At 66.1% G+C, this 18135-nt stretch overlaps 1 protein-coding gene across 3 annotated transcripts in view; it reads left to right on the top strand.

Annotated features, from left to right (window-relative positions):
* Positions 1-18135, top strand: part of MAD1L1 (mitotic arrest deficient 1 like 1) — a 162034-nt gene that overhangs the window by 101527 nt on the left and 42372 nt on the right. For all 3 annotated transcript variants that reach the window (XM_080676393.1, XM_080676392.1, XM_080676391.1), the window contains 2 exons: positions 6587-6727; positions 16153-16209. In XM_080676393.1, coding sequence (XP_080532519.1) covers positions 6587-6727; positions 16153-16209 — 198 coding nt within the window. The remainder of the gene's footprint in view (positions 1-6586; positions 6728-16152; positions 16210-18135) is intronic.

Raw genomic sequence — 18135 nt, 5'->3', positions numbered from 1 at the left:
AAGTCAGGCCACCAGGCCTCAGTGACTCACAGCGGTGTCTGTGGGGCGCGGGGACCAGCCTGCTCTCTGCACCGGGCACCCCGTGTGGGCACAGGACAGGTGCCAGGGCTGCCTCCCCGCCTGCGGCCCTGCAGGGAGGACAGCCAGCTCCGGACGCCAGCCCTGCCGGTCCGTGGCCTGTGCCCTTACTGCCCAGGTGCCAGGGCTGCTGTGGGCCTGGGAGCCAGCAGAAATGAGCTCAGCGAACAGTAGACAGCGAGATCGGCCACCAGCTCTCCGTAAGGAGGCTGACAGAACGCGGGCAGTGAAAGCACAGCAGAGCAGGCAACGTGGTCTTGGGAGACAGGCAGGGACGCGGTCTCAGCCGGAGGACCAGGCACAGCGCGGCCATGGACGGCAGAGGGGCCGAGGCTCCAAGAAGGCCGCTGGGAGCGAGCCCTTGGGGTGTGGCCTGACCTGGGCCGGGGCCTTCCTCCTCCCTCACCTGGGAGGGTCGCTGGGTTGAAAACTCCGACACTGGCCCTGGCCGGGTGGCTGGGCACTTGGAGTCGTGCCGTACACCAAAAGGGGTCGGTTCGGTTCCCGGGCAGCGCACGTACTAGGTTGTCAGTTCAGTCCCTGGTTGGGGCGCGTGTGGGAGGCAAGCGATCACCGTTTCTCTCTCTCTCTCTCTCTCTCCCCCCTTCTCTTCCTCTCTCTCCTTTCCTCTCCTATACGGCGCTCCTTACCACGGGCCTGCTCATTGGGAGAGCTTAAACACTTCTCTCTGCCTGGCTTCTGGTGGTAGAGCATCGGCCTGTGCACTGGAGGGTCGTGGATTCGATTTCTGGTCAAGGGCACGTACCTGGGTTGGCAGTTTGACCTTGGCCTGGGTCAGGGTGCATGCAGAAGGCAGCCAATCTGGGCGTCTCTCTCCCTCTCCCTCTCCCTCTCCCTCCGTCCCTCCCACTCTCTCCAAAGGCGACAGAAACGTGTCCTCAGTGTGCTCTGGGAGGACAGGCACGGGTCCCAGGTCCCTGTGCTTCGAGGGAAGGCTGCCTGTGGGTGACCGCGGGCCCGGCCTCCGACGGTACCGCGTGAGCAGGCGGTGCCCCGCTCGAGACCAGCCTGCAGCCTTATCTCCGGGGGGAAGCCAAGCGGGAAACGCACTTGGTGCGCTGTCTGCACGCTGCTGTGCGGGAGGTAATAGAATTGCGTCTGTGGAAGCTCCTCCGGACTCCCTCGCCATCCACTGAGCGGCCTGTTCACCACGTGGCTGCCGTCATGCGTTCTGGCGACTGAAACCCTCCGGCACCAGAGCCCCTTCCCCTCCGGCCTGGCCTTGAACTGCCCTCTCAGCCTTCCTGCATGTGGGGATGTGGAGGGTGGGGTGGCCCCCATCACCCTCTGCGTGACCCCTCCCTCCTGGGCCTGTGCGGGGGACTTCCCAGTGCTCACGGCTGGCCTCCGGGCCGGGGGGCGGGGTTCTTTCACAGCCTGGGCCTCTGGGTCTCCTGGCCGAGGGCCTGGTCAGTGTGCGCAGCACGAGGGCCCGCGGGCTGGGGGGCGGGGTTCTTTCACAGCCTGGGCCTCTCGGTCTCCTGGCCGAGCCGTCTGGCCGAGGGCCTGGTCAGTGTGCGCAGCACGAGGGCCCGCGGGCCGGGGGGCGGGGTTCTTTCACAGCCTGGGCCTCTGGGTCTCCTGGCCGAGCCGTCTGGCCGAGGGCCTGGTCAGTGTGCGCAGCACGAGGGCCCGCGGGCCGGGGGGCGGGGTTCTTTCACAGCCTGGGCCTCTGGGTCTCCTGGCCGAGCCGTCTGGCCGAGGGCCTGGTCAGTGTGCGCAGCACGAGGGCCCGCGGGCCGGGGGGCGGGGTTCTTTCACAGCCTGGGCCTCTGGGTCTCCTGGCCGAGCCGTCCGGCCGAGGGCCTGGTCAGGGTGCGCAGCACGAGGGCCCGCGGGCCGGGGGGCGGGGTTCTTTCACAGCCTGGGCCTCTCGGTCTCCTGGCCGAGCCGTCTGGCCGAGGGCCTGGTCAGTGTGCGCAGCACGAGGGCCCGCGGGCCGGGGGGCGGGGTTCTTTCACAGCCTGGGCCTCTGGGTCTCCTGGCCGAGCCGTCTGGCCGAGGGCCTGGTCAGGGTGCGCAGCACGAGGGCCCGCGGGCTGGGGGTTCCTGCTCAGCTGCGCGTAGGTGGCTGACAGCTGTCGAGAGGCCCCGACTTCGAGCCCCTTCCCCAGTGCCTTTGGCCTTTCACACGGGGGTGCTGTGTCCCAGAAGCCCGCCGCCTCCTCTCCCTTCTTCTCTCTGAAATCAATAAAAGCGTTTGGGGGGGGGGGAGCAGAGTGGAGTGGAGGGAGTGGACCTGTGGAGCCGGGTCTGGGGCAGGAGGAGGTGGGAAGGGCCCCTGGGGACTCCTCCCCCACCAGCTCAGGCTCCCGTGGCGGCAGGAGGGTGAATGAGGCAGCAGCCGGGCGGGGAGGCCGGGAGGGCGGCAGGAGCGCACCAGGTGGGCATGGGCCACGGGGCCTCGGCGCTCACCGGTGCTGCCAGCACACAGGAGTGGGCACCAGGCGGCCGGGACGCTCGCGGCTCTGGGCAGGCCCTTCATCTCGCTCTTTCTTCCCGGAGAAGTGGGTTGTGAATTACGGAGGGGCCTTCTGAAGTGGGGGTGCTGGGCAGTGGAGCGGAGCGGAGCGGCTGGCCTTTCCCTGACCTCCTGCTGCCCGTCCTGGCCGTTGTCCAGTTAGAAGAGCAGTGCTGGGGGAAGGACCGTGGGCCAGCGGTGGCCGCGCTGCCTCCTGTGTGTGACCTGCATGGTGACCCTGAGTTCTGCGCTCCCCCCTCCACGGCAGCGTTTCTCATGAGGTCACAGCGTGTCAGTGTGAAGCCAGGATTTGGGGCCAGCCTGTTTCTGACTTGGGAGCGGGCCTGGGCACTGGCGCCCACCTGGTCCTCCGGGCGGGCGGCCTCCTCCTCTCATTCGCCCTCCGGGGGGGACGCCGGCCTCCCTCAGGCTCAGGGCCGGGCTCTCTGTGGGCTCCACGCCTGCTCGAGGCAGCGCTCTCCCTGCGCGGCCCGGGGCGCTGTGGCTCCGGCCTGTCCTCAGGCCCCGCTCCCCTCCTGCCCCTCCCACGCCGAGGCTGAGCTGAAGAGGCAGGAGTCCTGGAGAAGGAGCCGCCCTCAGGAGTGTCCTGCAAATACCAGCAGGAGGCCCGGCGGAGCCGTGTCCCCACTGCCCCGGGTGCACAGAAGCACCACTGCCAGGGAGCCTCTCGCCCACGGTGCAGCTCGTGCCCGATGTGTGTGTCCCCGCGGGTGGGACTCCCCACGTGTTTTGGGCAGCACTTGGACGCTCAGCACAGTCACCTCCCGGAGGACCAGCTGCTGAAGATCAGCTCAGCCTACGGCTCTCCTGTGAGGGGCCGGGGGCCGGCCCCACCGCTCCCTCTCATCGGGCCCTTCCCCACCCGTGCCAGCGGGGAAGCCCAGCTCGAGGCTTCCCGAGGCCCCTGGCCCCCTCCGCCCCCAGCCTTCCCTGCAGACCCTCTCGAGCGCTCGGGAGGCCTGCACTTGCCGCCCACTGCGAGCCGGCACGGCGTCTCCATGCTGGGACCAGTTCGAGTTACACGAGCCTTTCCTCTGCCTGGGAAGGGCTGGCGTGAGCCCGCGAGCAGAAGCGCTCCCTCCCTGCTCCCGAGCCAGCCGCTGAGGAGCCTGTGCCCGACGGGAGGAAGCCCGCCTTCCTGCGTCCCGTGCACTGGGCAGCGCCAGGCGGGGGCACGTGGTGGAGTCCGTCAGAGGCCTCCCTCCCGGGCTGGGGTTGTAGAAGGAAAGACGGACGACGCCCAAAGTGAGCGCGGCTGGGGGAGAAGTTTCCGGAAGAGGGGCCAGGAAAGCTGACCTGAGGCGAGGGCGGGCTCCGCATCTTGAGGGGCAGACGGGAGGCGGGTGTCCAGGACAGGGCTTCCCGCGTCATCACGGGAGCCTGGTTTGCCGCCACCTTCTCCTGCCAGGACTCCCAGCCCGCCGGCCCCTGGCCCCGGCAGCTGGTGGCACGTTCGCGCCCCCTTGTTTGTCGCTGCGCTCGCGTGTTTGGGGGCAGTCATCGCCTGCCCGCTCCGTGCCTGGGCTGCCCAGGTTGGGCCTCGGCTGCAGGGTTGGGCCGGTTACTGGTCACTGGCTGGCCAGTGCCTGTCATTCCTGGACTTGGCACCTGGGAGCCGCAGTTTCTTCCCCAGAAAACGGGCCTGGACCTGCTCGTGATGCCCACCCGCGCTGCTGGGTGCCCCTCCACACCTGCCAGCCTGCCCAGGCTCTTCCCTCCCCCGGTGCCCGCAGGAAGGAAGCATCGATTCGCCAAGACCTTTCATTTCCGCCGCCCCGCCCCGGGGCCGGGCTCTCACTGGGCGGGTTCAGAGCCTGCAGGCCGCCCCTGGCCCTGGTACTGAGCTGCTGCATTCGTGAGCCGCAGAGCTGAAGGCAGACGGAGGTGGGCGGGAAGACTGTCTGGGCGAGGCCAGGGGTGCCCATCCCGTCTTTGTCAGCCAGGGGGGCTCAAGGCTGGACTCAGCCTCTGCCTCCAGGGAGTGGCCCACCCTCGTCCTCGAGTCGGGCACTGGCTCGAGACCCCTTCTGGAGGCCAGGAGTGCTGGGTGTGCAGGGCGTGCTGGGCGCCCCCACAGCTTGTGCAGATCCTCTGCTGCCCGGCAGCCTGTCTGGCCCTGGTGGAAGGCAGGTGAGCAGCCTGTGTGCCAGGCTGTGGTCTGGGCGCCCTCCTCTGCCACCCTCCCCCCAAGTCCTAGTTCATTTCCTGGGTGTGATGCTCTTCCATGCCCTGAGTTGCGTTAATTACGTGGCAGGCAAATGTGACTGCTTCCAGGCAGGCCTGCTCGGCGCCGGGAGGCGCTGGGAAACGCATCCTGTTCGGGCTTCTGGGGTGAGTGTCCCCGCTTCCCCGGCAGCCCGGGCGCGGGCTGCGCTGTGGTTAGTCGCCACACTTGCTCGAGTGGAAACAAAGCAAACGCCCCACAAGTGGGATCAGCCATTAAAAAGTCGTTATCCAATCAAACAGCACAGTTCAGCGACCAAACAATTTCTCTGAAAGCTACAAACAACAGCTTTCCATTTTACAGTTTCCTCTCTGCTGGCCACGGCGAGGCTGCGCTGTAACCGGAGAGGCGGCGCGGGTGGGATTTATGGTCAATAACAGCGTGATTACAGCGTGTTTATGAAAGGAAACCCCTCCCCGGCCCCGGCGTGCGGCTCGGTAACCAGCTCAGAACCATAAAAGTCAGTGGGAAGATAGAGGATTTCAATAAAATTATGACACTTGATAAACCTTCCTGTGGAAACAAATTTTCCACGGATATGTGACCAGTTCCAGCTGGATTTGTAACTTTAATTTCTCACTTATTGAATTTTTTGTCATCAACTAATTATGAAGTCCATGCTGGGTGGCGGCTGAGTCAGAGGCCGTGGGGGGAGAGCGGGCGCGGGGCTGACGGCTAGGAGACAGGACAGCTCTGGGCGCACACCGGGCTCTGCGGCCGCACCGCCTCCACTCACACCTGAGGCAGCTGGGGGGCTGGAGCGGGGGAGCGGGGAGGGGACCTTGCCCCGTGTCTGGGGGTGGCGCGGGGCCTCACCCCAGGCCTCTGCATTTGCCTGGGAGCCAGGGCTGGTGCCGGCTATCCCTGCATCCTGCCCTGGGGGACGGGACAGGAGGAGGGCTGGACCAGCCTTCCCAGCAGCTGTCCCCCCACCTCCAGACTCAGCCTGCGGGAAGGGGATGCGCTGTCGACACAGAGAGGGCTGCCTGCCCACGTGGAGGAGACGGCTCTGTGGCCGTGGCGTGGGCCTCCCCTGGGCTGGTATTGACCTCCCGGGTGTGTGTGGAGGCCTGCGGGTCACCACCTCGTGGACCAGGAGCTGAGGCGGAAAGAGCACGGGCTGCGGGTCTCCCTCCCGGGCTGAGCTGGCCTGGGCGAGGCTGGCGCAGGGTCGCTCCTGCAGCCCGGGGTGTGGCCATCGGGGCCCCGTGTGTGAGGTCCAAAGGCCGATCCCGCGGGGATCCGGGACCCTTCCGCGCACTCTGGGCAGACGGGAGCGTGTCAGGTTCTCGGTGCATCTGGGTGCCTGCTGCTTCCCTGCTTATGGGGCTCTCTCCCTCCTGGGGATCTGGCTGTGTTACTGGGCCAAAGGTCAGGGTCACAGGAGGCAAAGAACTCGAACCACTTGCTAGCCTGGCCCCACCGGTGATTTCCTGGGCCCCACTGAGGAGACGTGGGAAGTCCCACTCGGCAGGGCCCTGGCTGTGAGCGTGGAGACCTGGCTGGCTGGGGACGCAGCAGACAGCCGGTCTGTGGGTCTCTGACCCCTGCAGCCCACGGCCAGGTAGTCAGAGTGAGCACCAGACCACGCAGCACTGGCCGGGCTGGGCTCCATCGGGCCCGCGGGAGCCAGAGCTGCTGCGTCCGCGTGGACTCGGAGGAGCCGTGCGGGCCCACCTGACCCGGGCCCATCCTCCTGCTCCGGGGCGTCTTCCCTCACACGCCACGTCACGTCCCAGCCCCTGCCCCCTGGGCCTGACCCCTGCCCTCTGTGTCCACAGGAGCGGGACGGCATGCGCGCCATCCTGGGGTCCTACGACAGTGAGCTGACCCCGGCCGAGTACTCGCCCCAGCTGACGCGACGGATGCGCGAGGCCGAGGACATGGTGCAGAAAGTGCACGCCCACAGCTCGGAGATGGAGGTGAGTGTGCGACCCGCTGGCTCTGTGCGGGGAGGAGGCCCGGGAGGCTGTGCTGGGACAGCCCAGCAGACGCTCCTCCCAGCGCACGGCCTCCATGCGCCCTGATGGGAGGTGCGCAGGGCGGGCTCCGGCGTTTCCACGCGGAGGGCTCCCCTGCCCGTTCAGCACGGGGCTGACCGCCCGCACCGCCAGGGCCCTGTGTTCAGGGGTCTGTATGTCGGGTGACAAGGGCTGGCAGTGTTCTCGGAGCTCACTGCCCAGCGTGGTCCCCCGCTCACACCTGCCACAGCCTGAGGCTGGCAGCTGGGGCCTAGCCCTCCCCTTGGGGGTCTGAGGCGGCTGGCGCTGGGCCGCCTCTCCGCCGTCTCCCCTTCTCCAGTCCCACCTCGCGGGGACACTCAGCCTGGCTTGCCTGGACGGTCCCAGTTCGGCAGAGAAAGTCCCCGACTGCCATGGTCGGCATCGGTCACCTCGCCTTCCCTCTGCCTCCTGGAGCAGAGGGCGAACCCGGGGAGGGGCCAGCTCGGCTGGCTCCACCGCCACGCCTGCCGCGTTCTGCTCTGCTTGGCCACGGCCACGGGCGCACGCGCCATCCACACTGGGGCCCCCGTCACTCCCCCTTCCTCCTGGACACGTGCTGATGGGCCCTCCCGAGCAGGCCGGCCCTGTGCTGGCTCCTCCCCTCCGCCCAGGCCGCCCTGCCCCCAGGTCTTCGTTGTGATCGAGATCCTGGCCCGCAGCTCCTGCTCCCCAAAGCCCTCCCTCCCCGGGCCGGTCACCCAGGAGCAGCCTCGGTGCTCTGGACGCTGGTCTGCGGCCCTCCAGCAGGGGCGCTCACGGCCAGGGCAGCGAGGGGCCATGGCTCTTGGCCTCTGGGGTCTGCGGGACAGGGCGGTGGGTCCTTCCCCACACACCCTCCTCTGACCCCATTCTGCACAGCAGACCCCCTTTACTTCCACAAGCGACCCCCAGGCCTGAGTGCTGTCTGGGAGGCCCCGGGCACACGGTGGGAGCCGGGCACTCCTGGGCTGGGCCAGCGGGCACCGCCTCCTGGCCTTTGGAGGGTCAGCCCCTTGAGGAGAGGCTGACTGCCTCCAGGTGTTGCAAACGGCCACCGCGCCCCGGAGGGAATAGAGGTAGCGGCAGCCCTGAGTGCTCCCAGGGCATCAGGCCTGGAGCTCTGCCCAGAGGCCGCCACTCCTGCTGACAGCTGCACACCTCCTGGCCTCCACCAGGGGGCAGCAGGCAGAGTCGCCCATCCTGCTCTCTGGCCAGGGTGGGACTGGGGTGTACCCAGGGAGCCCCCGGGAAGGAAGGGGACGGACAGGACAGGACGGGATGGGGCTCTTCCTCCTGTGCAGGCCAGGACCGCTCTCCTCTCCAAGGCTCCCTGGGACCCGGGCTGGGAGGGCCTCATCCCCCCCCTCCTCCTCCCTTGCCCTTGCCCTCTCCCCTCCTTCCTCCTCTCCCCGGCCTCCTGCTGCTGCCCCTCCCTCTCCCCCTTCTCAGCTGACCTGACTGCACCAGGCCTGCCGCCCCGGCTACTCCCAGCCAATGAGGACCCGTGGGACCTGCACGGCCCCTGCTGGGCCTGTGACTGGTCTGCCCAGTGCGGGTGCTCCCTTGGGGAAAAGCTGCAGGAGGTCGGGGGCCACCTGGCGCATCTCGGGGGCGGGGCGGGGTCTGGGACGGGATGGGGGTCTGGGTAGGCTGGGTGGCGATGCCCGTGCAGGGTCCGCAGGGGGCGCTGCTGTCAGGGCTGCTGGCCAGGCTAGGACCCAGGGTCGAGTCAGAGGCCTGGCCTGTGGCAGCCAGCACGGGGCACCTCCTCTCGAGGAGAAGGGTGCGGGAAGTGCTCCCCTCATCCCTGTGCACCCAGCGGCCTGAGCATCGGGGCGGCCTCACGCGGCCCTGCAGTGTGCAGCCCTCCGGGCCAGGGCGGCCCTCTGTCCAGGCCTCTCGGGCCCAGCACCTCACAGCCACACAGATGCCTAGGGAGGCGGCCTTGCTCCACGAGGCACCAGCCACGCTGCGGCCACCTGGGCTGACCCTCGGCCTTGGGCCTCTGCCCAGGGCGGGCTCTCCCTCTGCAGCCGAGGGGACTGAGGCCAGGCCTCCAACCAGTGGGCGCAGGCCTGTCCCTGGAACACCAGTGTCCGCAGGGGCGGCTGTGCTCCAGAGCAGCCCTGAACCTTCCTCCCGGCCCTGGGTGCCACCCCATCGCCAGGCTCGAGGCCTGCAGGTCGCCCAGTCCCGCCCAGCCCTGCAGCCCCGAGGAAGGGACAGGCTGGGAGGTGCCCCGGCTTTGTCCTCACCCCCAGGTCACTCGGCCACACACTGGACTGCAGCCCGGGCGGGTGCCCTCAGGCCCCAGGAGGGCCTGTCCTCTTTCTGGTCAGTAAGCAGAGCTGCGTGCCAGCCTCTGAGCACGGCCCCCACCTGGAGAGCTGAGCGCTCGGCGCTGCGAACAGCCCCTTAGCTGAGCATCGGTTTGACACAGTAAAATCATGTAACTGCGCGGACTCGTTTGCTAGTGGAGCCATAGTGCCTCCCAGCCAGCTCATCCGTCACTCGTGCCCAAATGCGAACATCTGTGCACTCGCGCGGGGGTGGGGGGCCTGCAGGGAGACCCCGCCGCCATGGCTCCCTCTCACGCCTGGCATGTCATTGTCCGAAAGGCAGGGCCCAGGGCCTCAGAGGGAGGGACTGTCACTGGCCCCGTGGGAACTCCAGTTTGCTGATGGAGGTGGGGACACCAGCTTTGCTTTCTCTCCCAACCTCCGCCTTTTCTTTTCTCCTTCCCCAATGGTCTTCCCTCCTTCCTCGTTTCCTCTGCTCTCTCTTCATGTCCGTCTATAGCCTCGCCGCTCTCTCTCTGTTCTCTCTCACTGCGTTTCTCTGCCCCTCTCTCCCCCATGGCCTCTCCCAGCGTCCCTCACGTCTAAGCTCCCATTCATCTCACACAGGGCCAGCAGCTTCTCCCGTGAGGGGCCGGGCGGGGAATGCTGCGGGCCGGGCGGGGAATGCTGTGGGCCGGGCGGGGAATGCTGCGGGCCGGGCGGCCCCACGGTCTCAGCCGGGCCCCTCAGCTCTCAGCTGCCCCTGGGAGCCGCCTGTGGGCCAGTGAGACTCACGGACAAAACGGGGCGCTGGCTGTCGAGGGCACAGCCCTGTCCGTGTGTTCTGGGCCCTGCTGCTGGGTGAGGCGCAGGACGGCCAGGCCCGCCTCCCTCCGGGCTGCTGCGGGACCCGCCCCTCGGACCGCGGGAGCCACATGCGCCCCGGGAGGGCAGAGCCTCTCAGCGGAGAGCAGGGAGAGCAGGGGCCCCCAGGGCTGGGGCTGCTGGGTCGGCCCTGATGGGAACAGCTTTTGACTCGGCAGACACATTTGAGTGAAACCGAGTGGATGAGCCGGGGAGATCCCAGCGGCCGGCTGGGAAGCCTGTGCCGCTTTGCCCGGTTTTATTTATTCCATTTAATCAAGTGCTGATGTCGGGAGCACTCGTCCCGAGCCTCCTGTGCTGACGGGGCCATCGCCATGCAGCGCACGCCGCCTGAGTGCATCCCAGCCTGGTTTGTTTCCCAATTTATTTAATTAAAACAGATGACGGCGCTGCTGGCCGCGGGAGGTCTGGGGGGAGCCCCGGTTTCAGGCTGCAGCGAGGAAGGAGCTTAGAGAAAAGTGGGCAGCATCGTGCTCCCACGCCCCCCGCCCGGCGAGCGGTCACAGCAGCGTCTCCCTCCAGAGTCCGCCCGCTCTCCCACCCCCGGCGCCCACCGGGGCCCGAGCCCTTTTCCTGGCCACTCCTGAAGGTGTTCCTCTGCGGGGGGGCTCTCCTGTGAGGGCACCGATGGAGCCAAGTGGAACTCCATCAGTTAAAATCGAGCACCTACTAAGCGGGCCAACAGGAAGGGAGGGGCCCGGGCCCCGGGATGCTGTGCGCGGGCACACTGTGTGACGCGGGCGGGCGGCCTGCTCAGCACCCAGCGACGCAGCGGCTCCGGGACCTGGGCAGAGGCGCGGCTGAGGGAGGGCTTTGCAGGGGCCTCAGGTGGGCGGCCAGGCTCAGGTGGGCGGCCATCCCTCAGGTGGGCGGCCATCCCTCAGGTGGGCGGCCAGGCCCTCAGGTGGGCGGCCATCCCTCAGGTGGGCGGCCATCCCTCAGGTGGGCGGCCATCCCTCAGGTGGGCGGCCAGGCCCTCAGGTGGGCGGCCAGGCTCAGGTGGGCGGCCAGGCTCAGGTGGGCGGCCAGGCCTCAGGTGGGCGGCCAGGCTCAGGTGGGCGGCCAGGCCCTCAGGTGGGCGGCCAGGCTCAGGGGGGCGGCCAGGCCCTCAGGTGGGCGGCCAGGCTCAGGTGGGCGGCCAGGCTCAGGGGGGCGGACAGGCTCAGGTGGGCGGCCAGGCTCAGGTGGGCGGCCATCCCTCAGGTGGGCGGCCATCCCTCAGGTGGGCGGCCAGGCCCTCAGGTGGGCGGCCATCCCTCAGGTGGGCGGCCATCCCTCAGGTGGGCGGACAGGCTCAGGTGGGCGGCCATCCCTCAGGTGGGCGGCCATCCCTCAGGTGGGCGGCCATCCCTCAGGTGGGCGGCCAGGCCCTCAGGTGGGCGGCCAGGCTCAGGTGGGCGGCCAGGCTCAGGTGGGCGGCCAGGCTCAGGGGGGCGGACAGGCTCAGGTGGGCGGCCAGGCTCAGGGGGGCGGCCAGGCCCTCAGGTGGGCGGCCAGGCCCTCAGGTGGGCGGCCAGGCTCAGGTGGGCGGCCAGGCTCAGGTGGGCGGCCAGGCTCAGGTGGGCGGCCAGGCTCAGGTGCTCCGCGTTTAGTTCTCCAGCTTCACAGAAGGGCGCGCGGGGCTCCAGCCGCGAGGTGGTGACGCGGGCAGAGACCAGGCATCAGCTCTGCGGGTGTGAGTGACATGGGACCGTGTGCGTGGAGGCTGTCCTGGGGTGCCTCACGGGCACATGCACACAGCAAGACGGGCACGCACCGGCCGATCCCCACAGCCACCGCCGCCTGGTCCCTCCGTCTCTCCGGGGACCTTGAGGGGCTACTTTCTTGCCAGTTCGAGATGCAATCCCTGCGATGAACTGTCACTGTCCTGCTGCACCTGAGGTCCTGGCGGGCCTTCCCCCCCCGCACCCCGGAGTGTGCGCTCTGCCCTACCCTCTCGCTCCCGCACCCCCTCTGCCCTCAGCCGTCCATGTCCGTGGGCTTCGCAGGCTGTCAGGGAGCAGTGACGTCCTGAGGTCGTCTTCTTCCTGGGTCGGCTGTGTCCTTAGCATCGCGTCCTCCCGGTCCCGCCGTGTTGCCGCCGTGGCAGCCGCTGCTTCCCTGAGGCTCAGCAGTACGCCCGCCGGTGCCACGCCGCCTCCCGGCCTGCCGGGCAGCACGGGCCGCTTCCGTGTCGTGGCTCCTGCGCGGCAGGCTGCAGGGAGCAGGGGGCGCGGCTGTTCTTCGAGATGCGGGTTTTATTTCCTTTGGACGTGTTCCCAGAGCGGGATCGTGGGCCATATGGCTCTGTTCTAATTTTAGTTCCCGTAGCGGCTGCTCCATTTACATCCCGTCCCGCAGCGCCACCGCGGCCGCCAGCGCCTGTGGGCTGTTGCCTTTCCTTGGTGGCCTCCCTGTCAGGCGCGCTGTGGCCGTGGCTGTGGCCGTGGCCGTGGCCTAGGTCTCCCGCCGACGGGCGTGCTGAGCACCTTTCCAGGGCCCGCGGGTGCTCTCTGGGGCGTCCCCAGCCCCTTTGCCGTCCCGTCGGCACCTGTGCTGCTGCTGAGCCGCAGGGCTCCTCGGGAACGTGGGGCGCCCTCCCTGTCGGGTGCGGTTTGCAGCCCTTCCTTCCCGCCGCCTCGCGCCCTGCCGACGGCTCCGCGGCTGCGTAGGAGCTCCGCCGTTGCAATGTGGGTCCCACTGGTTCACTGTTGCCTGTGTTGCCTGTGTGTTTGGCGTCACGTCCAAGAGACGGACACGGCGGGCGTCGGAGCTTCGTCCCGCGTCTCCCCGCAGCGCCGCACGGCTGTTCACGCGGCTTGATGTTCGTGCAGCCAGTGCCGCGGACTGCGAGACCGTCCCTCCCGGGCGTCAAGGCGCACTGTGTGTGGGGGTTCATTTCTCGTTTCCTGTCTCTTCCGTTCTCTCCACTGAAGTGTCTGCTTTATGCCAGCATCACGCTGTGTGACTAGGCGAGCTCTGCAGTATGATTAGAAGTCAGGGTGTGTGATGCCTCCAGCGTCGTGCTTTCTCAGGATTACTTGGACTCTTTGGGGTCTTTGTGGCTCTGTAAGAATTTTAGAATCACTTTTTCCTACTTCTGTCGAAATTGCCATTGAAGTTTTGTTTTGTGTTGTTTTTTTGTTTGTTTGTTTGTTTTTGTTAACTCTCACCCAAGGACATTCTTCCATTAATTTATTTAACTTAATTTAACTTAATTTTTAAAATATAATTTTATTGATTTCAGAGAGGAAGGGAGAGGGAGAGAGACAGAAACATCAATGATGAGAGAGAAGCATTGATCGGCTACCTCCTGCACACCCCCTACTGGGGATCAAACCCGCAACCTGGGCATGTGCCCTGACCAGGAATTGAACTATGACCTCCTGGTGCATAGGTCAATGCTCAACCACTGAACTACACTGGCCAGGCCATTAATATACATATACATATACATATATATATATATTTTTTTAGAGAGAGAGTGGAAGTGGGGGGAGAGGCAGAGAGACACATCCATTGGAGTTTGAGCCTCCAACCGAGGTGCGTGCCCCCGACCAGCATTGTACCTGTGACCCTTCGTCTGAGGCTGACACTCTATCCACTGAACCCAGCCGGCCTGGGCGCCATTGAATCTGTGCTCAATACGGACATTTTAACATTAACACTTCCTCCACGGACGGGGACTATCTTCCATGTTCTTCTTCAGTCTCTATCATCATGTCATGGTTTTCACTGTGCAGGTCTTTACCTCCTTGGCTAGATGTATTTCTGCGTTTTTATTGCTTTTGATGCTATTGTAAACGGCATTGGCTTATTTATTTTTAGATAGTGTGCTGTTAATATGTAGAAATGCAACTTATTTTGTATATTATTTTAATACTAGAGTCTCAGTGCATGAAATTTGTGCACGGGGTGGGGGGTCTCCTCAGCCCAGCTGTACCCTCTCCAATCCAGGACCCCTTGGGGGATGTCCGACTCCCTGTGGGATCCGGCCTAAACCGGCAGTTGGACATCTCTCTTACAATCCTGGACCGCTGGCTCCTAATCGCTCACCTGCCTGCCTGCCTGGTCACCCCTCACTGCCCCCCTGCCAGCCTAATCGCCCCCAACTGCACCCCCCCCCCCCCGTCGGCCTGGTTGTCCCCAACTGCCCCCCCTCCTCCAGCCTAATCGCCCCCAACTGGCCTACCTGCCGGCCTGGTTGCCCCTCACTGCCCCCCTGCCAGCCTAATCGCCCCCAACTACACCCCCCTCTGTCGGCCTGGTCGCCCCCAACAGCCCCCCCCATTGCCACTGCCGGCCTGGTTGCCCCATGCAGCCCGCTGTTCAATCATTTGGTTGTCCCTCACTAACCCCCCTGCTGGCCTGGTCGCCCCACACAGCCTGCTTGTTCAGTCGTTTGGTTGTCCCTCACTAACTCCCCTGCCAGCCTGGTCGTAGGCAGCCATCTTGTGAGGGCGTGAGGCACATTACTTCTTTATTACATAGGGTGCTGCAACTTCAGTGAATTCATTTCCTAGTATAGATTTCTGGGGAAGTCTTGTTTTCTGTGAAGCAGGTAATTTTCCTTTTCCCCTTCCTGTTTGAATGCCTTTTCTTTCCTTCTCTGGCCCGAGGACTGTGGCTGTGACGCCCACACCGTGTTGAGCAGCAGTGCTGAGGGTGGCCTCCTTGTCTTGTTCCTGACCGTAGGGAAAGCCTGCAGCTTCCACCACGGAGTGTCACCTTAGCCGCGGGCTTGTCACGTCTGGTCCTCGTTATGTTGAAGTCTATTCCTTTTGCACCTCATTAACTTTTTATCACGAAAGAAGGTTGAATTTTGTCAACTGCTCTCTGCATCTATCGACGTGCTCACATCATGTTCATCCATGTGTGTGCACGTGGTGAGTCACATGGTTGGTGGGTGGGTGCTGACATCCCTGGAACAACCCACTCGGCTGTGGTCTGTGATCCCTTTATCGCTGGTTCCGTTGGCTGATACTGTGTTGAGGATTTCGCACCGACGTTTAGCAGGGATCCGGGCCTTGGTTTTCCTTCCTTGGCGTCCTTGTCGGCCTGGGATGTGTGGGCAGTGCTGCCCTCGCGCCGTGAATTGGGACGTGCCCCCGCCGTTTGGTCCTGGACGAGGTTAAGGATTGGTGTTAGTCTTCTGTGAACGTTTGGTAGAACTCACCGGGAAGCCACCTGGGCCTGGGCCTTTCCTGGTGGGGCGAGTTCTGTTTCTGACCAGCCTCCTTGCGAGGGGTCAGTCTGTTCAGATTTCCCATTTCACCGTGGCTCAGCCCGGTTGGCGGCGCGTTTCTGGGAGGGCGTTTACCTGGTTCCTCCAGGGTCTCCAGCCATCGGTGTAGCTGTTCGTAGAGTCGTGTGTCTGTGGCGTCCGGTGCAGTCTCCTCTTCCATTTCTGATTTCATTTATCTGAGTTCCTCCTTATCCTCAGCTCATCTAGATCACGGTTGGTCAGTTTTGTTTATCTTTTTGAAAACCAGCTTCATTCATTGATCTTTTCTATTCTCGTCCGTGGGTGGCCGTCTGAATCAATGCTGGAGAGGGTGGGCAGTGACAGCTACAACTCCTACCGACCCCCCCACCCCCGCCGAGGCCCCTGGCCGGTCCTTTGAGGTCACACGTGGGGATGCAGTCTCTGGTGTCCAGTAAGGCTCTCAGACGTCGGTGCACACCACACGGCCCTCAGGCTCATGCACACACACCTGTGGGTCCTCCCCAGTCCCAGCTGCTGCTGCAGCTGTGGCCCCAGGGTAACCCCTTGCTGCTGAGGGGTGCACTGAGCCCAGACCATTCAGCCCCTGAGTGCCCAGCATGGCCTCTGAGCGTCTGGGGCCGAGGGAGGGAACCTTCCATGTTTGTGCACTGGGGTGGGGGGTCCTTCGCCTGGTCCCCAACTCCTGCTGGTGGCTGTGCACCGGGTTGGGGGGTCCTTCGCCTGGTCCCCAAGTCCTGCTGGTGGCAGTGGGCGGGGCATCAGGGGTTTCCTGGACATTGGCCCCTCCTCCTCCGGAACCAAGGAGGCGACTGCTCTCCTGCCCCCAGGACATGACCCACCTTGTCTCCCCACGACACCTTGCAGCCACTCCAGCACAGGCTCCCAGCTGCCCTCGGTTCCGCTCCCACCCCAGGCGCCAGCTCTTCCCAGGCTCGTCTGTGTGGGGTGGCAGAGATGGGGGGCCCACTAACCCCACTTCCTGTCTTTTCTTGAAGGCTCAGCTGTCACAGGCGCTAGAGGAGCTGGGCAGCCAGAAGCAGAGAGCGGACATGGTGAGTCCGGGCCACGCCCTGCGGGTCTCTGTGTGCAGCGGGAGGGAGGGCGGGGTGCCTGGGCCTGGCCCAAGGAGTTCTTGTCCCCTCAGGACGTGTCCTGCAGGCCTGAGTGGGCCCTGGCTGCCACGTCCCTTCTCCTCGTCAGAAGCGCGGTGGGAGCAGAGCGGGCACGAGGTTTCGAAGCCGAGTCCTGGCTCCCAGAGACACACTAGCTGCCTCCGTGTGAGGACAGTGGGGGCGGGACTGCGTCCTGCCAGGCCATGCCGTGCCCCAGGGCCTGTGCCTTCAGCCCCGGGCGCCTGCCCCCGCGTGTCCAGGCCGAGCCAGGACCTCCCTGCGCCTGCGGGTTCGCTGCGGGACAGGCTGCTTCTGCTGGCGGGTCTCTGCCCAGAGCACATGGGCCCCGCCTCCCCGGGCGCTTGAGAAGCGAGAGCCCGCGAGGCGGGTGTCTCCCCACCACGGGGGGGTGGGGGCGGGGGCGGGGGAGTGGGGGCAGGGGGAGTGGGGACAGGGGGAGGGGGGGCTTTGCGTGGGAGCGCGTCTGTCCTGTGCAGGCTGCGAGCCCCTTCCTGCTGCCCGGCCCTCGGTCTGCTCTCGGGACAGGGAGGCCACGGTGTGTGCATGTGCTGGCTGCTCTGCCCAGGCCAGCTGGCTGGGTGCAGGGCGAGGCTGCCGCTGGCACTGGGCGGCCGGGGACCGCGTCACGGGCCAGAGCTCTGCTCCTGCATCTTCGCCTCCTTCACGTCAGCTCCCTACCTTGAGCAGGCTGCCCTCTGTTGAAGTGACATGTCCTTGAATTTGCATATCTGTTGTGTCCTTGCTGTCACCACCGCTGTCACCCCCACTGCAGGATAGGGCTGGGAGGGCCTGGATCGGCCACCGTGCGGGGCACTGGAGGAGGGGGCGGGGTGGGGCCGGCACAGCCCTGGAGCCCAAGGGTGGCTGTGCGCAGGGCCTGGCGGGGGAAGGTGAGGGGTGGCCGGGGCGGTACTGGGGAGTGGTCACACTGAAGGAGAGGGCCCGGGGTCAGGGGTGACATCAGGGTCAGGGGTCAGGGAAGCTTGGGGAGGGCACGTTTGGAGGGAAACAGTGGGCCTGAGATGCTGTGGACGTGGGCGCCAGGCCTGCAGCGGGGTCAAGGCCGCGAAGCCTCCGTGCCCTCATGTCCTCAGAGCCTGAGGCTGAGCCCCGTCAGGCAGCTCCGGCACCGCCATGGGCTGGGGGGCGGCGGAGTCGGGGGCCCGGAAAGCCGTGCTCTGGCCTGGGCTGAGGGGCCCTGCCATAGGCCCCGGACGAGGGCTGCAGGACGGCTGCCTCCGCCTGTGTGGTCTCACTGGGCCACATGTCTGTCCCTGGGGAAAGCCCCAGGACTAGTGTGATGCCTGTCCCTCCAGACAGGAAGATGCATGGGGGCGCCGGCGGGGCCTTTCTCCCGGGGGCTCGGAGGGCGGCCTAGGTGAGAGCCACCTGTGGGCGTGGCACCCCAGCCTGCCAGGTGCTCTCGCAGCTTTAGGTGAGACGGGCCTGTCCCTAGGGACCCTGCAGAGCCCGCAGGCGGGGGCCTGGCTCTCCTGAGCTGATTCTCGGCCCTGCCCGTTGCCAAGGCCCCAGAGTACACGCGTGGACACGGTGGGTGCCCCGCGCTGGCTCCCTCGCGCTAACCTGAGGCCTGGGCTGCAGCTGCCCCTCGGACAGGTGTCTCTCAGCTTCTCACGGTCTCGTCCTCAGCCTGGTCCACGCTGTTGGTTCCACTTCTCTTCTCCCCAGCTAAAGGGAAGGTGAGAAGTGGCAGTGCCCGCGGGTGCAGGGGGCGCTTGTGCTCGGGAGCCGGGGCCTCTGTGCTCCCTGCACCTCCTCATCCATCTGGGGTTCGTGCTGCCCCCACCCCCGGAGTTAAAGGCCAGGCCAGACGGGCAGGGTGGG

The sequence above is a fragment of the Plecotus auritus genome, assembly GCF_963455305.1.
Source record: "Plecotus auritus genome assembly, chromosome: 6".
In the NCBI taxonomy this organism is placed as follows: domain Eukaryota; kingdom Metazoa; phylum Chordata; class Mammalia; order Chiroptera; family Vespertilionidae; genus Plecotus; species Plecotus auritus.
The sequence above is the reverse complement of the archived record's forward strand: the minus strand, read 5'-3'. Positions and strand labels throughout refer to the sequence as shown.